General features: G+C 35.7%; 2 protein-coding genes across 3 annotated transcripts in view; one reads left to right on the top strand and one right to left on the bottom strand.

Annotated features, from left to right (window-relative positions):
* Positions 1–3,387: 3,387 nt before the first annotated feature.
* Positions 3,388–20,053, bottom strand: part of LOC149737637 (dynein beta chain, ciliary-like) — a 52,145-nt gene continuing 35,479 nt past the window's right edge. Inside the window, exons 68-87 of the mRNA XM_089875429.1 lie at positions 19,781–19,906; positions 19,203–19,435; positions 18,613–18,735; positions 18,155–18,242; positions 12,839–12,955; positions 12,366–12,510; positions 11,920–12,080; positions 11,106–11,276; positions 10,562–10,684; positions 9,987–10,180; positions 9,351–9,530; positions 8,770–8,866; positions 8,003–8,230; positions 7,336–7,527; positions 6,533–6,712; positions 6,166–6,348; positions 5,577–5,759; positions 4,816–4,959; positions 4,098–4,323; positions 3,388–3,776 (exon numbers count right to left, since the gene is read on the bottom strand). Of these exons, the coding sequence (XP_089731555.1) occupies positions 3,529–3,776; positions 4,098–4,323; positions 4,816–4,959; positions 5,577–5,759; positions 6,166–6,348; positions 6,533–6,712; positions 7,336–7,527; positions 8,003–8,230; positions 8,770–8,866; positions 9,351–9,530; positions 9,987–10,180; positions 10,562–10,684; positions 11,106–11,276; positions 11,920–12,080; positions 12,366–12,510; positions 12,839–12,955; positions 18,155–18,242; positions 18,613–18,735; positions 19,203–19,435; positions 19,781–19,906 (3,342 nt within the window). The 3' untranslated portion in view covers positions 3,388–3,528. The remainder of the gene's footprint in view (positions 3,777–4,097; positions 4,324–4,815; positions 4,960–5,576; positions 5,760–6,165; positions 6,349–6,532; positions 6,713–7,335; positions 7,528–8,002; positions 8,231–8,769; positions 8,867–9,350; positions 9,531–9,986; positions 10,181–10,561; positions 10,685–11,105; positions 11,277–11,919; positions 12,081–12,365; positions 12,511–12,838; positions 12,956–18,154; positions 18,243–18,612; positions 18,736–19,202; positions 19,436–19,780; positions 19,907–20,053) is intronic.
* Positions 13,323–18,001, top strand: LOC149737638 (uncharacterized). 2 transcript variants are annotated; one of them, XM_089875430.1, is made up of 2 exons: positions 13,323–16,582; positions 16,643–18,001. In XM_089875430.1, the coding sequence occupies exons 1-2, from the start codon at positions 13,630–13,632 to the stop codon at positions 17,752–17,754; spliced, it is 4,065 nt and encodes a 1,354-aa protein (XP_089731556.1). In that variant the 5' UTR covers positions 13,323–13,629; the 3' UTR covers positions 17,755–18,001. The 2 variants fall into 2 exon arrangements, with proteins under 2 accessions (XP_089731556.1, XP_089731557.1); XM_089875431.1 differs by having other exon boundaries at positions 13,323–17,094; positions 17,537–18,001.

Here is a 20,053-nt window from a genome sequence, read left to right as displayed (position 1 = left end):
GTACCAATACACAACTATCGTACCATTACCCAACTACCGTACCATTACCTAACTATCGTACCATTACCTAACTATCGTACCATTACCCAACTATCGTACCATTACCTAACTGTCGTACCATTACCTAACTATCATACCATTACCTAACTATCGTACCATTACCTAACTATCATACCATTACCTAACTATCGTACCATTACCCAACTACCAATACCCAACTATCGTACCATTACCTAACTATCGTACCATTACCCAACTATCATACATTACCTAACTATCGTACCATTACCCAACTACCGTACCATTACCTAACTATCATACCATTACCTAACTATCGTACCATTACCTAACTATCGTACCATTACCCAACTACCATTACCCAACTACCAATACCCAACTATCGTACCATTACCTAACTATCGTACCATTACCCAACTATCATACCATTACCTAACTATCGTACCATTACCTAACTATCGTACCATTACCCAACTACCAATACCCAACTATCGTACCATTACCTAACTATCGTACCATTACCTAACTATCATACCATTACCTAACTATCGTACCATTACCTAACTATCGTACCATTACCCAACTACCAATACCCAACTATCGTACCATTACCTAACTATCGTACCATTACCCAACTATCATACATTACCTAACTATCGTACCATTACCCAACCATCGTACCATTACCTAACTATCATACCATTACCCAACTATCGTACCATTACCTAACTATCGTACCATTACCCAACTATCATACATTACCTAACTATCGTACCATTACCCAACCATCGTACCATTACCTAACTATCATACCATTACCCAACTATCGTACCATTACCTAACTATCATACCATTACCTAACTATCGTACCATTACCTAACTATCGTACCATTACCTAACTATCATACCATTACCTAACTATCGTACCATTACCTAACTATCGTACCATTACCCAACTACCAATACCCAACTATCGTACCATTACCTAACTATCGTACCATTACCCAACTATCATACATTACCTAACTATCGTACCATTACCTAACTATCGTACCATTACCCAACCATCGTACCATTACCTAACTATCGTACCATTACCTAACTATCATACATTACCTAACTATCGTACCATTACCTAACTATCATACATTACCTAACTATCGTACCATTACCCAACTATCGTACCATTACCCAACTATCGTACCATTACCCAACTATCGTACCATTACCCAACTATCGTACCATTACCCAACTATGGTACCATTACCCAACTATCGTACCATTACCTAACTATCATACCATTACCCAACTATCGTACCATTACCTAACTATCGTACCATTACCCAACTATCGTACCATTACCTAACTATCGTACCATTACCTAACTATCGTACCATTACCCAACTATCGTACCATTACCTAACTATCGTACCATTACCTAACTATCGTACCATTACCTAATTATCGTACCATTACCCAACCATCGTACCATTACCCAACTATCGTACCATTACCCAACCATCGTACCAATACCCAACCATCGTACCATTACCTAACTATCGTACCATTACCCAACTATCGTACCATTACCCAACTATCGTACCATTACCCAACTATCGTACCATTACCCAACTATGGTACCATTACCCAACTATCGTACCATTACCTAACTATCATACCATTACCCAACTATCGTACCATTACCTAACTATCGTACCATTACCCAACTATCGTACCATTACCTAACTATCGTACCATTACCTAACTATCGTACCATTACCCAACTATCGTACCATTACCTAACTATCGTACCATTACCTAACTATCGTACCATTATCTAATTATCGTACCATTACCCAACCATCGTACCATTACCCAACTATCGTACCATTACCCAACCATCGTACCAATACCCAACCATCGTACCATTACCTAACTATCGTACCATTACCCAACTATCGTACCATTACCTAACTTTCGTACCATTACCCAACTATCGTACCATTACCCAACTACCAATACCCAACTATCGTACCATTACCTAACCATCGTACCATTACCCAACTATCGTACCATTACCTAACTATCGTACCATTACCTAACTATCGTACCATTACCCAACTATCGTACCATTACCTAACTATCGTACCATTACCTAACTATCGTACCATTATCTAATTATCGTACCATTACCCAACCATCGTACCATTACCCAACTATCGTACCATTACCCAACCATCGTACCAATACCCAACCATCGTACCATTACCTAACTATCGTACCATTACCCAACTATCGTACCATTACCTAACTTTCGTACCATTACCCAACTATCGTACCATTACCCAACTACCAATACCCAACTATCGTACCATTACCCAACTACCAATACCCAACTATCGTACCATTACCTAACTATCGTACCATTACCCAACTATCGTACCATTACCCAACTACCAATACCCAACTATCGTACCATTACCCAACTACCAATACCCAACTATCGTACCATTACCTAACTATCGTACCATTACCCAACTATCGTACCATTACCTAACTATAGTACCATTACCTAACTATCGTACCATTACCTAACTATAGTACCATTACCTAACTATCGTACCATTACCCAACTATCGTACCATTACCTAACTATCGTACCATTACCCAACTATCGTACCATTACCCAACTATCGTACCATTACCCAACTATCGTACCATTACCTAACTATAGTACCATTACCCAACTATCGTACCATTACCTAACTATCGTACCATTACCTAACTATCGTACCATTACCTAACTATCGTACCATTACCTAACTATAGTACCATTACCCAACTGTCGTACCATTACCCAACTATCGTACCATTACCTAACTATCGTACCATTACCTAACTATCGTACCATTACCTAACTATCGTACCATTACCCAACTATCGTACCATTACCTAACTATAGTACCATTACCCAACTGTCGTACCATTACCCAACTATCGTACCATTACCCAACTATCGTACCATTACCTAACTATCGTACCATTACCTAACTATCGTACCATTACCTAACTATCGTACCATTACCCAACTGTCGTACCATTACCCAACTATCGTACCATTACCCAACTATCGTACCATTACCATAGCGAACTTAAATGCTTATAAGTATTTAAGAAACTTATAACTTATAAGAACTTATAAGAAACTTATAAGTATTTAAGTTCGCTATGACCATTACCCAACTATGATGCCTGCTTAATACACGGCCCATGTTACACCTATTGCAACACATATAGTGTTCGAATAGCTAAATCATTTTATATCAGAATCGAGTTTAATAACAATATATTAAAGAAACACACTGACACTGATACATTGAAGCAAAATTTATTTGTTGCTTGAAGCGAATTGAACTTGAAATAAAAATAACACAGTGAAATTTAGCTGCAGTTGCTTGAAACTATAGTAGTGGAAATAAAACTAACAATAAAAAAACTTATTTTATTCATTTAAACTTGGAGCAGCAATGCTACACCAGCGAGGATCCATTTTGACGGTTTTTCCTTCGTTTTCAGGTTAAAGGTCCACACATAAGTTGGACCTCTGGACTTATTCTTATACACGGGACACTCGTAAATATTCTTTGTCTCCTGACGATCCACAGGGATAGCTTTAATGAACATTACAGGCATAGCTGGAGTTAATTCTTTGAGGCGAGATTCAGCCATTAACCCAGTTTGTACGTCCCATCGTGCCCCTGTGGGAAAGTGGGACATAATCATAATTAAATTTGACCTTTATTTTTGTAGTTGAAAGGAATGTTATTGGGATCTTTAATGTAAAGTGAAGTATAGTAGGGTGGGGTGATTAAGGACATTTTAAATATGATTTTTTTTTGTTACTGTAGTTAAAGGGAAAATTAAATGATACTATAACATTTAGTATAAAGTAACTTAATGTCTATTATTTATTCTCCTATTATTATAACGACTGTCGTTTTCCGGCCACGTGAGGATTACATTCAATTATTCATTCATGCTACAACTCGACAGATAGACATTGAGCATGAGGTCATTACCTTCCATGAACAATCCATGTATATACGAGCCTTCACGAGGTGGGCTGTTAAAATCCTCTTTATTTTTCTTAGTAGCATCGCATTGTAAACACATCTTATCAAGTGGCCACTCATTCTTCCTGGCCATGGATTGCATGATAGCTGTAAGGAATGACTGCGGATTGAACAAACCACCGAGCCAAACAACATTCGGAAGTTGGAAGTCTGTCGTCCAAGCCTCAAGTTCCTGTGTTATAAACAATAAGGTTGATGTTTATTGAGCACGTAGTTGGGTTATATGGGTCGCATAATTCTGGTTTATTACATGTACTACATTTCTTGGCTTGAATCAAATTACAATATTCTTAAGTATAGACTAAATGATCAGGTTTGTTGTGTAGGTTAGATTCAGAATACAAAAAAACAGTAAAATTTCATAAAAAGTAGCTTATAACAATTTTATACTCTAGGAAGTTGTATGCACATTGTATGCTTTTCTAAGTGGGTGAGGTCCTACATTCAGGCTGTCATAGGACGGGACATTTAGGTAGAATTTGGACCATTACCATGACACTCAAGGCGCTACATGCACCTATCAGTATCAGTATAGGTGCCAGTCATTAGGAACACGGTATCATTCGGTCACAACCCACCCGATTCCCGCTATGAACAGATAGAGGTACACATAGTGCTTAAAAATTCTGTCCATGCATTGTTACAATCATATCCACTCACTCACCTTTATCCTTATAAGTAAATCAGCAAACCATGCAGTGAGTCCATACATGGATGGGTAGGCCCGTTTGGTCCATGATTCAGGTACCGAGTCAAAGAACATGGCACTTTCTAATTCCTCCATGTCTGGTGTGATGGTTAGTTCACCCTGGGAGATTATTTGCACAGATAATTAAATGGATGAAACTTATTTTTATATCGTGTTAAAACAAATGTTCTGTTTTATACACAGCTCATGCTCACTTACTAGTGTATTTAACTTTATGGAATGATTATTTTTGTTTATTTTTTATACGGCAAAATATTAGACAACCCATTAGTGACCAATGGGTTGGAACAATTACCATTAAGTGTCTTGGCCAAGGACACACCTACACCAACTATTGTGACAGCATTGAGCATCGAACCCAATATCCTTTGATTACAATACAAGCGCTTCAACCAATGAACCACAACATTGCACACAAACAGTATGTGACATAAAAATATCTATTGAGCAAGCCATGGGTTGGGTGAAATGACTCTTAAGCTTATAATGTATTTCGTTAAAAGCAAACTGTTATGGAGCTCCCTATCATATTGAACCATGAAGCAGACCTCTGCCATGATTGTTTTGTTTTTGAGCTTAACTGTTGCAAATTGAAAATAAAATAACGCTATAATAAATAAAATATTATAATACATAGAGACAATATCTTTTTAACAAAATAATGTGTTAGTGTTTCTCAAATGCAGCAAAAAACCGCCAAGTAAACATAAACCAACCTTCAACCCAAGATCGAGTTGTTTAAGTGATTGACGTAGTTCCTTTGTCAATATATTCATCCGCTCGCATTCTTGGAAAGCCACCACTATATAAGGTGTTCTATCTTCCACCTTAGATAGTAACTCAATTATGTTGAATTCTTCAGGAAGTTTCTCCAATATTTCATCAAGTAATGCTTTAACCTGTAGGATGGGATTGAATTAAATTAGTGCTTGATTGAATCAAACTTTTCGGGAAAAGACCAAAAATATTAAGTAGCGCAAGTATTATCATAACTATTCATAAAGTTACACACATAATAACTCGAAAGGGAAGTTCTATTTATAAAATGATGATTAGTAACTAAGTAAATAAATATTCTGTTAAAAACCTGCAAAATTTTATTAAAACCTCTTGTACCGACAAGAGTTTTTAACTAAATAATAAAATAATATAGTTAAATTTTGGTGATCAGTTATTACACTAATTATGCCTAATTAAAACAGAATAAAATAAAAATTAGCAACAAAACAAGAATCAGATATAAAAAAAAACAATTTTTGTAAAAATTACAGTATTGTTTTGTAAAAATCACGATTGAGGACTAACTTTCTCTTCCCTAGTGATCCCTCCTGCTCCTGCTCCAGCTGCATCCTTCGGTTGCATCTCAAGTAAAGTCCGGAAGAGATTCTCGGACGTTGTAGTGAGGACTCCGATCTCAGCATTGGGATGTAATCCATAGAGGTAGGGACTTTCGGGAGGAAGAACCTCATCAATATATTCATGGTATCCCTGGTGATGTGGATGGTAATGATGAAGATTTGATGATAATTTTTATCTTTTTAATTTTTTAAAAATTTTTTTAATTAAAAAAAATGTTTAAAAAAGAATCGAAAGAATCCAATTTATAATTTCTTGATATACCTTTAGGGTGACAATAATTAGTCACAAAAAAAACATTTACAAAAATTGTCACCTTATAATCCATGTTGGGTGGCACGGGGTAGCCAGGTGCAAGCAACAACTCCCCTTCAAGTTGATCTGGATGCATATAGACTTCGAGGTAAGTACGACAAAGTTTCCGATCCCAGTCATCAGTGATGTGCCCTCCGTACATGATCTCACAGAAGAGATAACGAAGATCATTCCATGGAACCTGGAGTGGAAAATTTTAATAATTGATAGGAATTACGGAAAGAAAAAAAAAATCTTTTCTATTACAGTCTAAATGTCTTGCTAGTAGCTATATGACCTATGCCAACTTAGATAATGATATTTTTGGTGGGAAATATATTAAGTTATATGGAAAATGGAGTTTAGGGGGGGTAAAACCAGGTGGGGACTGTTAAGTAAAAGTGTGAAAATGCTGAATAAACCAAGAATACATGATATGTTCTTTCAAAAGTTTAATGCAGTTAATATTACGTGTTGTTCATTGGCAAGACACTAAACAGAAAAGTGAACCTAGTAATGACTAATGAAGTAATGGGGGTACAAATTTCTGAACAGAAAAAAGCATTTTCCCACAAACTTAAATATGTGGTTAGCGGACATGGGATGTATGGAAAGTACACATGTGTAATAACTACTAATTTTACACCATTATGTTATAATAAATAATCAATATTTGTTTATTTACAATAATTAAACAAAATATTCATTATATTCTACTACGATGAGGTCATTCAGTTCGGCACGCCATGAGAGCTGACATTGATTTTATAATTAGGCCATTACCGCAAAATATATACAAAACCAATATACAAACATTCCACCTACCTTACTATTAGCTTCCAGATAGTTGAACAACACATTAACAGATATGGTGAGATCACCAACATTGAATGGATACGGTCGATTCCAACCTTGCGGACCAAACTTCTTTCTTTCCGATAACACAGCATGGAAATAACATAACGACTGAAGCAGGGACTTGAACTCAGTTTCACGGCTACACATTTCAAGCGTTTCCTGAATAAAAAGCGAGTTTTTATAGAGTGTTTCACCAATTATTTAGTTTAAAAAACTTAAAAGCAAACATATACTTGAAAGTTGAGGAAAATAAATTAGCAAACTTGCAAAAATGAAACACAACCCCCAACGGAAAGATACAAAGTACTAAATGAATACAAGACTGTAGTGGTGCCAGTTGGTCATAAAATGGGGTGAAACATCACCCATGTTTCCCATATTTTAAAGTTCATGGCTTTCTTTTTAGAATCACTCAAAACCCATAAAAATGACCTTATTTAATTTAAAATTATTTATCTTAATACAAATTAAATGTAAAACACACTTATAAATTAAACAAGTCAATCCTCAAGTATACCAATGTGAAATTATCCAGAGCTTTATGCCAATAAGCACTATCTTATACAAGGTTTACTATCCTAATATACCCAGAATGTAACATATTTATAAATTAGGAAGTGACTTTTAAGTTTACCTGATTGAAATTATCCAGAGCTTTATGCAAATTAGCTTGCATCCCTGTGGGTGGTTCGTTTGTTATTTTGATGGAAGATTCAAGGATTCCTTGAGGTATGATGTGTGATTCACGTGTGGCTGCTGGTTCAGCTGATATATACACCCTGTATGAATCGTGACTACCGATGCTGTATTTCTCTATCTTCTTCTCAAGGGTGGAAAGCCACCTCGCAACAAGATGTACGTTCTGTAAAAAGAGAAATCTATATTAAGAGATATTGCATGCTTGGTGTTAGTAACTCTTGCTGTATATTTTGACTTCTCTGTATTGTAAGCCAAAAACTTTAAAAGATCCCTCTAAAAAGTTCATTATCTACAAAGTTACATATCTGGTAAGCGGGCATGAGGTGTATGTAACAGAAGATCTATGTTATAACGACTCTGTATTGTAAGCCAAAAACTTTAAAAGATCCCCCTAAAAAGTTCATTACCTACAAAGTTACATATCTGGTAAGCGGGCATGAGGTGTATGTAACAGAAGACCCATGTTATAACGACTGTTATTACCCGTCCAGACAAAGATAAATACGTTATATTTATTCATGGTTACGCAGGTTGTTTGTCTGTTACAGGAAAATGTTCAAGAGTGGTAAATCGAGATATGGATAATATACGCACACAACTTTAACAATTATATAAAATATAGACAGTAACATTGTATAATATATAACCCTTATATATAGTTATACATCATATATAGCATAAACATTAACAATATATGAATACCTGCAACACCACCCAATGGCCTTCCTTAGCAGCAAGGTCCAACGCTTGCTCAGCAACAATTTCTTGCCCTTGACCAAGTGATACATTATGGAAGTTCCTGTGTAAGCACTTGATTATTTCAACGGAAGTGACAACTTATGCAAAGCAAAAGGTCTACTCAAGTGAGTTAAACCATATTTATTAAAAAAAGTATAAATTTATCTCTAAGAGACAACTGTAGTAAATTCCGCTAATCTGACCCTGATCTGGTACTCATAGAGTTGAACCAATCTTATGTAAAAAACACAGTCAGGATCTGGTACAACGAAAACGTAACAGACGAAACTCAAATTTAATCGATTGTTTAATTAAAAATATCTAGCTGAGACACTGTGTTTAAGGTACCATGCTGCTACCATATATTTACATTTATGTTTCCTAGCCAAGTGTGTTGTCTAATTTGTCTGCCAAAAACCAAAAAAATTATAACAAACACTAAAAACATATGTGGTAACTGGTAGGTAGGCACAAGGTATATGAAATTTGTCCCCATCATGTGAGAATAAATAAGTTACCTCCATTTATAAAGCACATTCACATACTTGTTATCAATGGTAAATCCAAGCTTTGTCCCAATAGCTTCCACATCCTTGAGTGGATTAACACCCGGTGATAAAACAAAGAAGATTGGAGTTTCTGGTCCGCTCTCCTCGTATGACTTGGAAAACTCAACTGATCGGTTCTCAACATATTGTGTTCCAAGTTTCTCTTCAACAAAATTCCTGCAAAAACATTTTTTTAGGATTTTTAATTTTTTAAAGATTTCTCTTCATAGGTAACTGTACTAAATTCTGCGAATCTGACCCTGATCTGGTGCTCATAGAGGTGAACAATTTTTTTTGTGAAGAAATACACTAGGGATCTAGTGCTACAAAAACATAATAGACAAGATAAAACAACCAATTGTATAATAAAAGATAGCCTATATATTTGACCTTAAAAAGATATAACATACCGACTTTGTTTGTACCATTGTACCACTATATTTTCTAAAATAGCTCTACCCAAATTTATTTCAGTAGCTTTTTCAACTAGGTTCAGCGCAAAATACTACTTTGGTAAAGTGGTAAGTAGGAAAACCATACCAAAAAACTCGCTATTGGTAAACTAAGAAATGCCACTAAATACAGAATAACCGTTCTGAAGCAGCCACTATAATAAACCCACACATAACTCACTGTACAGCATAAGTCATCCTGTCTGGTCTTAATGCTCTCATCATACACAACTTTTGGAGGGTTGTTTTGTTCTTCCACTCCTGAGGAAACTTTTCTTTCTCCGGACACTCGCTCTCCGCAAACTTCTTCCATCTCTTCGCTGATCCCTCGATGTCACGATCGAGGTTACGGAAGTCCTCAAACTCCGAGAGGACCTGGGAGGAAGAGGAAGATTTTGAACTGACGCAACAGTTGTTAAATATTTGTATACAACCAAAACCAAGAAACTTATGCATATTAATTTTGTCTACTTCTATTAATATAAATAATAAATGTACTACTATACATATTAATAATAGTTTTGTGTACGTCTATATATATATGCATAATAAATATGTCTACTTCTAAGTTCTGCCCAACCAAAGTTCTGCATACACATAAAAATATAGAAACAAAACAAATATATTAAAATAATATGCAGAAATTTGGTTGGGCAAAAGTTAAAAGTACACAAACTTATTTAATATACAAATCAATGATTTTTTTATGTAAAAAATATGGCATTTTCACAACAATGGGGGTAGTATAACACATACCTTGATTCCACCCCATGAATAATTACTGAGGAAATCCACAGGACTTGACGAATCCATCTTCACTGGAAAGCGAAGAAGGAAATCCATCTCGGTGAGGTTGATCTCTTTGTTTGCGAGGAGGATCTAAACAAGATGTTTCGTTTAAATGAGGATCATTCAAATTTTGCAGAAACACAATTATTTGGATAAAAAACATAATCAGTATACAATTTTTGAATTACTTAATAATTGAAGTTTATATTTTGAAAGCTATTGCTTAAATATGGAGCAGAGATAGGTGTTAATACCTATATAATTTATCTATATACGCACAATGTTGATAGTTAAACATTTTAAAGTTAATAAACGAAATTAGCGACTACTATTTAGGATAGCATGTTATCAACTACTTGGAGCAATAGCTTTACAACACTGAACATTTTATCAGAAAACACTTTTTTATATAAAATACAATGACAATTTATTAAATTATACCAAATCTCATAAATTGTTTAAAAATTTTATTCATTCATTTGAAAATACCATGCAACAATAAAATAATTACCTGCAGGGCAACTTGTGCAGTGAAAGTTAATTTATCGCATTCAAACAACCCTCTTGTAGTATATTGGAACACACTGTATGTAGTTGTCTGGATGAGGTTTTGAACCCGGATCTTCAAATCATCTGAGGCCTCCGAACGCTCAATGGCTTTTGAGAACACAACATTGAATGCCTGGATGATGTATGTGGAAGTTACAGGTGTTTATGTGTATGTGAGATAATAAATATGAATGAATGTAACTAATTTACGCTCGTGTGGTGGGGCAATGACAGTGGTTATAACACAAGTGCTCTGTTTCATACACGTCGTGCCAGCTTACGAGTTTCCATGTATGTTACTTTGTGGGTATATTTCACATTTTTTTACATTATGAATATAACTTTGTAATGTTTTTTAAATAGATAGCGTTTTGGCTTGGGTAGGTATTTAATAAAATAAAAGAGATCGTTCTCATTTTCAGGACAAGCAAGATTTAAGTTAGTGTTGACAAAACATGTTGTGATGAATATGATAAATATATTTCAATAATTAACTAATGGTAAGAGCAACATAAACATGCAAGGCAACCAACATGTGTGTGCAACTATTAATGCTACTCTTACTTTACTTAAAAAACAAACAATTACTCAACAAATTGCATATTTTGGAATCAGGCAAATGGATAAATTTGTAATCTGGCAAATGGATAAAATATGGGATATAATTGTAAAATACAATAATATGAAGCATTACAATAACTTAAAGTTGTCCTACCATATGAAAACAAACTAACCTATCCCCCCCCCCCCCCCAAAAAAAACGACTTAAATTGTACCTTTAGTGAGAACTGATAGATAGGGTTAATGATGTTTAGATCATTAAGTATAAAGTATAGCAAGGCTGCTCTCAACGCAACAACACGATATCCCTCTCTTGCTTCGTTGATCTTTACTTCAGTGATCTTTGCTTCAGCTACCTTGATTTCAATCTCAGCAGCTAACAAACAAGATTGGTAGATTTATAATATGCCCAGCAACAATGGCATGTGTATTAGAAGTTTAGTGGTTGAAATGTTAGTAGTTTGTTTTATTTGTGGCTGACAATTTGACAACCCATTAGTGACCACTGGATTGGAGCAATTCCCGTTAAGTATTTTGCGCAAAAACACATACGCCCACAATGGTAACAGCGAAGAGCCTTGAACCCATTACCTTTGTGTTAACGGCAGGCGCTCTAACCACTGCCACGGCGCCAAGCATAATGATTGAAACAAACAACTACCTGTCTTCTTTGTTGTTTCCAGGTTTTCTACAAGCGCTGTGTCACCGAGGAAGTTTCCAGAAGCTGCCGATAATCTCGATAACAAGGAATCTTCAAGTCTTTTTAGGGTGATTTTGAAATCATTTTGTTGAACTGTAAGTTTTGCCTGTATGCAGAAACATATATGCGGTTATAAATTCTGTGAATCTAATCCTGATCTGGTGCTTATATTCATAAAGCAGGACAATTCTTGTTTAAAAAAATACAGTCATAATCCAATAATCCAAATTCTACTTTATGATTAATGGAATGAATGAATGCAGCGTATTTACCCTCGCGTGGCAGGGCAACAACAGTCATTATAACACGGGTGTTCTGTTTCATACTATTCTTTCCCGCTTACAAGTAACCACGTATGTTACTTTGTGGGTAATCATTTTTTTGACTTTTTGTTTCTTAATATGTCTGATAATTTAAACAATGAAAGTTGTGACCTTTAGTTCTTCAAGATCAGGTCTCTCACTCCTAACAACCTCAGCAAGAAGTTGTTCTTCCAATCCATCTTTGGTTACGGTGAAGTTGATCAGTGTACATTGTGCTTGCATCTCAGGCTGTGGGGTAAGGGGATGTGATTGTGTGTTAAAATAAAATCACTTTTATTGTAGTAATAAAAGTTTGTCACTCATTTAACCTGCATAGAGGCAGGTGCAAGGTGTATAAAATGAGCTAACCCACTAACTGAATTAATGACTAGAAATTGATATTTGCGTGGCATGGATAACAGTTGTAATATCACAGGTGTCTGTTTAATACATCTCATGTCTGCTTACGAGTTACCACATGTATAACTATTGTAGGTGATTGTATTTTGGAAAGTTTTCTTTTTAATTGTATGGTTGAGGGTTTGTACAACCCATGATGTACCACTGGGTTTGGGCAACTGGAAATAAGTGTTTTTCCTGAGAACATACATATTACCTGTTAATCTCTCATTACTTCTAAAACCATTTTGTTGTCCCCTAATAAAAAGTGTATATATGTTGTCCCCTTTAAGTTGTATGTTTGTGTCCCCTTTAAACTTCTTAACTTTGTCCCCATTGTTTTTTGTATATATGTTTTCCATGTTTTATTTTATGAGTATATAACCTAAGCTTTGTGGGGTTTTTGGATTCATTACAATTATGTGCTACTGGTGTCAACATCCTTTTGAACTGAGTGACCTTGAGACTTTCATGGTAGCAGAGGATGGTTGCAACTTTTAAGTACTCTATTTATTAAGTTAATAATGGCACTTTCAAGAAGATCTCCACCAAAATTTGTTGAAAATGATTGCTATGTAGAATGGAGAAGGAAGATATCAATGTGGCAGTTAGTCTCTGATGTTAAAAAATCTGAGCAAGCAATCATTGTAAATCTTTATGCCTTAGAGGGGCACGTCAAGGCTCAGAGGGCCATCTCAAGTTTATCAACTGAAGAGCTGCATTGTGATGGTGGATTGGATATTCTTCTAAACAAATTGGATGAGGCATTTAAAACAGAAAAAGTTGATGAAGCATACAGTGCCTATGTGAGGTTCAATACATTCTCAAGGTCATCTCTGTCTATCAATAACTACATACTTGAATTTGAACATTTGTATAGTAAAATATGTAGCCATGGGATGGAATTATCTGACGCAGTCTTAGCTTTCAAGTTAATGGATGGAGCCAATCTTAGTCATGGTGAACGCCAATTAGCACTCACGTTGGGTGCGGATTTAAAGCTCAAAACTATGAAGTCCTCTCTAAAAAGGGTTTTTGGGAATACTGAAGCTGTTTCATCAAATGTAAAGGAAGAAGTGTTTGAAAATCAATATATGAATAGGAAAAAGACTCCAGTGAATTGGAATAAAAAAGACACACAACGAAAACAGAATCCATGGAACAAGTTTGGAGAAATAACCCGATGCGTTATTTGTGAATCAAAAATGCACTGGGCAACTTCTTGTCCACATCGATCACGACAGGCAAATCTTGTGGAAAATGAAGAAGTTAATCTCATCCTGCTTCTTGAGGAAAAAGGAGAAGACAAAGTTTCGGAGACTCATGGTATATTAGACACGGCGTGCACAAAAACAGTATGTGGAAAGGTTTGGCTTAATAAATTTATCAATTCTATAAGCTTAAGTGAAAGGAAAAAGTTAAAGTTTTTTCCAAGCCACACCCTTTTTAAATTTGGGGATGGAAGAAAAGTAATTTCATTGAAGAGTGTTTTACTTCCAGCCTGCATTGCTGGTAAGCGCTGCCATATTAGTGCAGAGGTTGTTCCTGGGAATTTGCCACTTTTATTAAGTAAAACGTCACTCAAAAAAGCAGGTGCTCAACTAAATTTATCAAATGACACTGTGAGGTTATTCGGAAATGAAATCAAACTCAGTTTATCGAAAAACGGGCATTATTGTATTGATATATTACCAATAAAATCGGCTGACATTTACGACTGCGAGTCTGTTTTGGCTACAACTGATGAGCGTAACTCAATTATTAAATTACATAAACAATTTGGCCACGCGTCTGCTGAAAATTTGGAAAGACTACTGAAAAGTTCAGACAAACTGACACCAGAAAAATCAAAATTAATTCTGGATGTTGTACAATCATGCGATACATGCCAAAAACACAAAAAAACACCAGCAAGGCCTGTTGTTGGATTGTCTTGGGGGTCAGATTTTAACGAAACTGTCGCCATGGATTTACATGAACTAGAGCCCAATGTTTGGTACTTTCACATGATTGATACATTTACTCGTTTTAGCAACGCATCAGTAATTAGGTCGAAGAGTGCAAATGTTATTGTTAAAACCTTCATGGCTAATTGGATTAGTTTGTTTGGAGCTCCGCAGAAGGTTTTTAGCGATAATGGACGGGAGTTCAACAATGCTGTATTTCATGACATGTGTCACAACTTTAATATCACTGTGGTGACAACAGCATCCTATTCACCATGGAGTAATGGCCTTTGTGAGAGGCATAATCTCACTTTATCCAATATGGTAACAAAAATAAAATATGAAGAAAAATGCAGTTGGGAAACTGCAGTAGCGTGGAGTGTAAGTGCAAAGAATGCACTCGTAAACCGGTTTGGTTTTAGTTCTCACCAGCTTGTTTTTGGCAGAAATATTAATCTACCCACCACCCTTACTGACAAACAACCTGCACTTAATGGACAGGCTGAAAGTTTTGATGTTGGTGCACATCTATCTGCTCTACATGCAGCCAGGAGGGCATTCATTTCTGCCGAATCATCCGAGAAGATTCGAAGAGCTTTGAGTAGACAAACTCGTCAGACCGGTGACAAGTATAACATAGGTGAACTAGTATATTATAAACGTGATGATTCTCCATTGTGGAGAGGCCCAGTAAAGGTTTTGGGTCAAGATGGGGCAGTCATTTTTCTAAGACATGGTGGTCAATATGTAAAGGCACATAGCTGTAGAGTGTCAAGGATAAATGAACACAATAAAGTATATAATCCAATTTCCAAAGATACCACAGAAAAGCCTCCAATTGATCCGTCAATCCAAGAATCCAGCGATGATGAAAGTGATCATGAAGAAAGTGATCATGATGATCAACCAGAAGTTGTTCAACCGGCGCCACAATTAACAAGAACAATAGTACAACAACCACGACTGCGAGCTAATGATAAGGTTCAATTTGTCAATGTAGATGGGGTACAACAGAAAGTTACAATTTTAAGTAGAGCCGGTAAAGCCACAGGAAAGTATAAAAATTCTTACAACGTTGAATATGATTTGCCTAATGAGGTTCGTGGCAAACGTACATGGATTGATTTTTCGAAAGTAACCGGATTGGAACATGTTAATGATGAAACTAATGAACAAATTAATAATGAAACTACACCACAAACTGAAGAATCATTTGTAATAACCAGTGATATTTTTAGTGAAGCAAAAGAGAAAGAACTGTTAAGTTGGAGAGAAAATCAAGTGTTTCAAGAAGTAAAGAACCAAAACCAAAAGTGTGTATCTGTGCGTTGGGTTTGTACCATGAAGAAAAAAGGTGATGATATGGTACCCAAAGCAAGATTGGTTGCAAGAGGCTTCGAAGAGCAAAAACAAAATCTACAAAGAGAATCACCTACTTGTTCTAAAGAAGCTGTGAGAATAATGTTGAGCGTAGCAAAACAGATGAAATGGCGCATGAACAGCATTGATGTAAAGACAGCTTTCTTACAAGGTGAATTAGTTGATCGGGATATTTATTTGAAACCGCCCAATGAGGCCAATTGTCCACCAGATGTTGTTTGGAAGCTTCGCAAATGTGTATATGGGCTGGTCGATGCATCCCGTTTGTGGTATGAGAGAGTGCGACGTTTTATGATAGACGCTGGTGCGAAACCAAGTTCAGGAGATCAAGCAATGTTCATCTATCATATCAGTAATGTTCTACAAGGTATGATGTGTGTTTATGTGGATGATATACTGTGGATAGGTAATGATCAATTTAAAACACTCGTGATTGAAAAACTATATAAAACATTTACCATTGGATCGGAAAGCAGCGAAAAATTTAAATATATCGGCTTAGAAATGAAAGAGACGATAGGACATATAACAGTAGATCAATCCTCTTACATAAAGTTGTTGGAACCTATTAATATTAGCGGTTGTCGTCGTGGCAACATGAATAGTGACGTCACAGCTGTTGAAAAGGAGTTGCTTCAAAGGAAAATTGGCCAACTTTTATGGGTAAGCTCACACACTAGACCGGATATATCGTTTGATGTCTGTGTTTTGGCTACAAATTTTAACAAAGCAACTGTAAAAGATATTGTACACTGCAACAAAGTTATTAGAAAGTTACATAACGAAGATCTGAAAATTAAGTTTATGTCTTTAGGTGACGTAGAGAAATTAAAACTTGTTGTGTATTCTGATGCAGCATTTGCCAATTTACATGACGGTGGTAGCCAAGGTGCTTTCCTAATATTTCTTGTTGGAGAAAACAAAAAATGTAACATTTTGTCTTGGCAGTCGAAGAGAATTAAAAGAGTGATTCGAAGTACATTGGCAGCAGAAGCATCTGCAGCATGTGATGCAGTTGAGGCTGCATATTATTTGTCATATATGATTACAGAGTTGTTCTATGGAAAAGGACATGGAACAAAATTACCAATTCACGCCATTACAGACAACAGATCATTGTACGATGCAGTTCATTCCAGGAAGGGGGTTGCTGACAAACGACTGCGAATTGACATTGCAGTCCTTAAAGAAATGATGGAAACAAATAAACTTTTATCAATGGAATGGGTTGAATCGAAAAAACAACTGGCTGATGCATTGACCAAACAAGGCGTTTCATCTATACCGTTGTTTAACGTTTTACGCTATGCATGTTTAACTTAAAAAGAAAAAGAAAAAATACAATGAATTTGTTAATCTCTCATTACTTCTAAAACCATTTTGTTGTCCCCTAATAAAAAGTGTATATATGTTGTCCCCTTTAAGTTGTATGTTTGTGTCCCCTTTAAACTTCTTAACTTTGTCCCCATTGTTTTTTGTATATATGTTTTCCATGTTTTATTTTATGAGTATATAACCTAAGCTTTGTGGGGTTTTTGGATTCATTACAATTATGTGCTACTGGTGTCAACATCCTTTTGAACTGAGTGACCTTGAGACTTTCATTACCAACAGTTGTATCAGCGTCAAGGCTCAAACCTAGAAGATTACAAGGCAAATGGTCCAACCAGTAAACCACAGCACCAATAGAAAGTTTACATAAAGACTAATATAATCCACTTACCTGATAATGTGGGTTGGCCAGCTTAGTATGAAGGATGAGTCTAAATGATGGATGATATTCCACTTCCTTGTCCCCAATCTTAATATATCTGCAACAAATAAATGGGAACAATAACATTTTATTCCAATACTATTTAAACTTTATTGGTGATTGTTATTTTTTGTATGGTTGACAATTTAGACAACCAATTAGTGACCACTGGGTTGGGGTAATTACTAATTAGTGTCTTTCCCAAGAACACACACACATTTGTAGCAGCATTGAAATTTAAATAAACCATTTAAGTGACTACTGGGTTGGAGCAAATATAGTTATCTGTCTTGCCCAAGGGCAAAATCACCCAAAACTGTAGCAGGTACGAGCTTTTAATCCATAACCTCTAGGAGTCAGGTAGAATAACCACTTCTTCAGACTTCGAACATTTAAAATAAATGTAATTCATTCCAACAAATGCTAACCTTCCTTTCTTGATAGTATTCCTCCCAAGTAAAGGTTCCAGCACAGGATCCACACTTTCCTCAACATTCTCAATAAACACAGTGTCACCATTAGACACACCCATCTCTATCACATCCAAATATCTGGAAAATAATATAACAACATTTGATGAAATAACATTCGCTAGAAATACTGTTTAATTTTATCCCTATTATTGTATATTTAGCTTATATTTTCACAGTTTATTTAGTGATTTTATAGTCTTTTTGAATATGATTTGTTCGTAGACCATGGATAAACACATTGAGCAAGCCAAATAATGATTGTAAAGACTTTCTTCCAGTATAATGTTATTGTAATTGGTTATTTATCCCAACTGATGTTTCTGCTACTCATTGTATATATAGTCTGTCTGTCCGTCAAGTTATAAACAAATCGTAAAAAAAGAGGGACTCCCTCAAAAAATTGCCAATATAATATTTTTGCTACCAAGTTATATAGCAGCAGTGAGTGACCCTATTATAGACACAACAACTTTTACTCATTCATTCAGTGTATAATAGGCTGTATTCGCCCTCTCTGCCCAAGTCTTTATATATTATTTTATTACCCTCTCTGTCCAAGTCTGACAATTTTAAGGTTTGCATATCTCTTCTTAATCCACTGTATGCCTTGTAACTGAGGATCAATGATGAGCGGCCATCTTTGACAGTTGGTGAGAATGGTGGCGTTCTCCGTGGACATCCGATCCGAGGGAAGACCTTCGTTATTCCACTCAGCGATGTCCGCATCATCTGTCAGCATTGATAGAGGATCTAAATCCTCTGTGGTTGGGATGGGAACCTGGGATAAAAGGATATGTACTGTTAGCAGTGGTTAGGCTAAAAAAATAAAGAAACAGTTTTAAAAAAAACAACTTTTTTATACTTTTTTAAAAGGGGAAGTGTCGCTACCACCAAAACCCCTCTGGCTGCGTCACTGATTGTATGAATATTGCTATTATTTATATTCTGATTCATGTGTGCGAAGTCCTACAATGACTGCTAGGCTGGAATGATTAAAGACTGCTGTTAAATGTCTTAATAAAGAATTCATGACACATATGCCTATCAGTATTGGTACCAGTATCGAGCATTGAACCCCGTATCTTGCAAGCCCAACCAATGAGCCATACTATATATACTTTACCTCTTGTCCCTTCATATAAGGAATCCAACATTGGTCCATAAACTCAATTCGATAATTTCTTGTGAAATATCCAACGTATGAAACAAACGCAGTTATGAGAAGGATGTCCCCACATAACATCTTCTCCTGTTAATGTGGGACCAAATGTTAACATGGATGTTGTAAAGTTTGGATTTTTGTTATTCACATGCAAATAGTTATTTCGTTTGATAATGTAATATATATATATTAAATTTAGCAGGTTACAGTGTAAAGGATTTCTGTAGAATGTAG

This window comes from Ciona robusta, chromosome 3, assembly GCF_009617815.1.
Source record: "Ciona robusta chromosome 3, ASM961781v2".
NCBI classification, from domain to species: domain Eukaryota; kingdom Metazoa; phylum Chordata; class Ascidiacea; order Phlebobranchia; family Cionidae; genus Ciona; species Ciona robusta.
The sequence above is the reverse complement of the archived record's forward strand: the minus strand, read 5'-3'. Positions and strand labels throughout refer to the sequence as shown.